At 29.4% G+C, this 2,199-nt stretch overlaps 1 protein-coding gene across 1 annotated transcript; it reads left to right on the forward strand.

The window, feature by feature from the left end:
• Nucleotides 1-410: 410 nt before the first annotated feature.
• Nucleotides 411-1,932, forward strand: LOC115987275 (cysteine-rich and transmembrane domain-containing protein WIH2-like). Its single transcript, XM_031110788.1, has 3 exons — nucleotides 411-583; nucleotides 1,178-1,343; nucleotides 1,633-1,932. The coding sequence occupies exons 1-3, from the start codon at nucleotides 553-555 to the stop codon at nucleotides 1,679-1,681; spliced, it is 246 nt and encodes an 81-aa protein (XP_030966648.1). The 5' UTR covers nucleotides 411-552; the 3' UTR covers nucleotides 1,682-1,932.
• Nucleotides 1,933-2,199: the final 267 nt, after the last annotated feature.

Genomic DNA, 2,199 nt, shown 5'->3' on the forward strand with positions numbered 1-2,199 from the left:
TAAAGGTAGTTTGCATTATTGATAATAAAACTATCATACAACGATTTCAAAATAAGAAAACTCATAGAAAGAAATTGTAAGACTTTAAGTACTTGTATATGTTTTTTTGTTTTTGTTATTGTTGTCAATAATATATAAAATTATCTTTTTATTAGATTTTGTATAATTTAAATTTCTTAATGATCACCTTAAACATAAATTTCTAAACCCCCCACCGAAAATAATTTTCACATCCCAAACAAAACAATTAAGAAAACTTATCCTATTTTTGTTTTTCCTTAGCTTTGTGGAATTCTCCAAATACCAATTTCCTTAGCTTTGTGGAATTCTCCAAATACCAATCGTACACGTTGTTTGCCGATCGCGTGGCCTTAAATTCTCCTCCCTTTCATGACTTCTTATTGGAGCAATGACAAATTGACAATTGTAAATACCCTTTTTCATACGTCTTCCCCTTTAAGCTTCATTTCATATCTACTTTTCTCTCTCCCTCTCTCTCATCCCTTAAAATTTACATCTTTTAATTTCCAAGAACTTATCTTTTTGGAAGTCATGAGTCACTACGACCAACAACAAGCTCCCGGTAAGAATCTGAATATTTTGTTAATTTATAAGTGCCTGTGTTGTATATTTTAATTTCCAAAGTATTATTGCTCTACTTTTATGTTATCTTCTTCTTTTTCCTACTTGGAAACTTGGGATTTTTTTCACTATATCTTTTGAAAAATTCTCTTTCGGAACTTTTTTATATATATAATGATAAAAGATAATTTACTATCTTGTGTATCAAACGTTTAGTTTTTTTTTTTTTTTTTTTTTAAATATTAAAAAAAAGAGAGCTTATAGTTCAAATAATAAACAACATAATTGGTGTACTTTTTAAGAATAAAGTCAACCTAGCTATAATCAATTAATGAAATGTTTAGAAAGATTGATCAACTAAAAAATTATTAAATTGATTCTCAAAAAAAGTTATTAAGTTGTGTGATAGTGAAAAGTTTAAACTATGTGTAATTTGATCTTAACCTTTACAAATATATTTTTATCAATTGTTTCGATATTTCATTCATCATCACTTGGAGTACCACAACCAAGAAAATTTATTGGAATAACTTATTAAGTCAACGAATTTTTAGAAGTAAGGTTGTTTGATTTGGTTCATATCTTTAATTTGCAGTGGCATATCCCTCACCAGTGACTGCATATCCAGCACAGCCTCAAGGCCCTTATGTAGCACCACCACCACCAATTGGTTATCCCACCAAGGTTGACTCTGGCTATCCCCAACACACTGCTCCAATAGAAACTACAAGTAGGGGTGATGATGGGTTTTGGAAAGGATGGTATGTGTTTACTTATCATCTTTCCCATCTGTTTTTTTATTTCTTGGAAAATGCCAGAGTTACAAACTACTTTACAATATTTTTTACTAAATGCTAATGTGATGAGTGGTTATTGATAAGTGTAAAAGTAATGTTAGTAATCGGCCCGGATGAGAACCAATAAAAATTGGCCACATTAACAATTTGTAAAAATGTTGTAAAATAGTTTGTGGTCGTTATTTCTCTCTAAGTAAATGTCTTTATTTTGTTACCCTTTTTTGTAATTTATTTGTTTACTTTTTTTTTTCAGTTGTGCTGCCCTGTGCTGCTGCTGGATCTTTGATGTGTGCTGTTGCTGAGAGCCTGAAACTATATATTTAATTTATTTAGAAGCCTAATAGTAGTAGATCATCATATGTAAGACAATATTTTCTCTCCTTTGAAAAGAGAAATAATATTAGCAATTTGAAGGCAAAGGTGATATCAGTCCAGGATTTGAGAATGTGTAATTGTTAAGTACTGTTTTCGGGTATAATATTTGGAATAATGTGGTGATTATGTCTGGATTTATTACAGAAGGATTAAGCATATGCCTTTGTGCTAATGAGTATTATAATGTGTTTAAATCCTCTGTGTGTAGAACTTCTGTAACTTAACTGATATTTTAATATTTTCGACAAAGCTGTTCATGATTCAAAACCTCTCTTCCTAACTATCAAATAAAAAATAAAAAATAAATAAAAAGAGGATTAAGTTATTAAAAAAAATATATAAAGTTCTGCCCTTCTAATAGTGATGTATATATTATCTATTCATTTGGCATAAAATATCATATAAATTGCCTATTTTGTGGGTTAAGAGCACACACCAAAACAAT

Source organism: Quercus lobata, chromosome 4 (assembly GCF_001633185.2).
Source record: "Quercus lobata isolate SW786 chromosome 4, ValleyOak3.0 Primary Assembly, whole genome shotgun sequence".
In the NCBI taxonomy this organism is placed as follows: domain Eukaryota; kingdom Viridiplantae; phylum Streptophyta; class Magnoliopsida; order Fagales; family Fagaceae; genus Quercus; species Quercus lobata.

Bases quoted from the DNA above. Each gene is read 5' to 3' on its own strand.
- LOC115987275 (XM_031110788.1), top strand. From the start codon at position 553: ATGAGTCACTACGACCAACAACAAGCTCCCG. The intron at 584-1,177 runs GTAAGAATCTGA...TTTAATTTGCAG, and splicing joins CGACCAACAACAAGCTCCCG to TGGCATATCCCTCACCAGTG. The intron at 1,344-1,632 runs GTATGTGTTTAC...TTTTTTTTTCAG, and splicing joins GATGGGTTTTGGAAAGGATG to TTGTGCTGCCCTGTGCTGCT.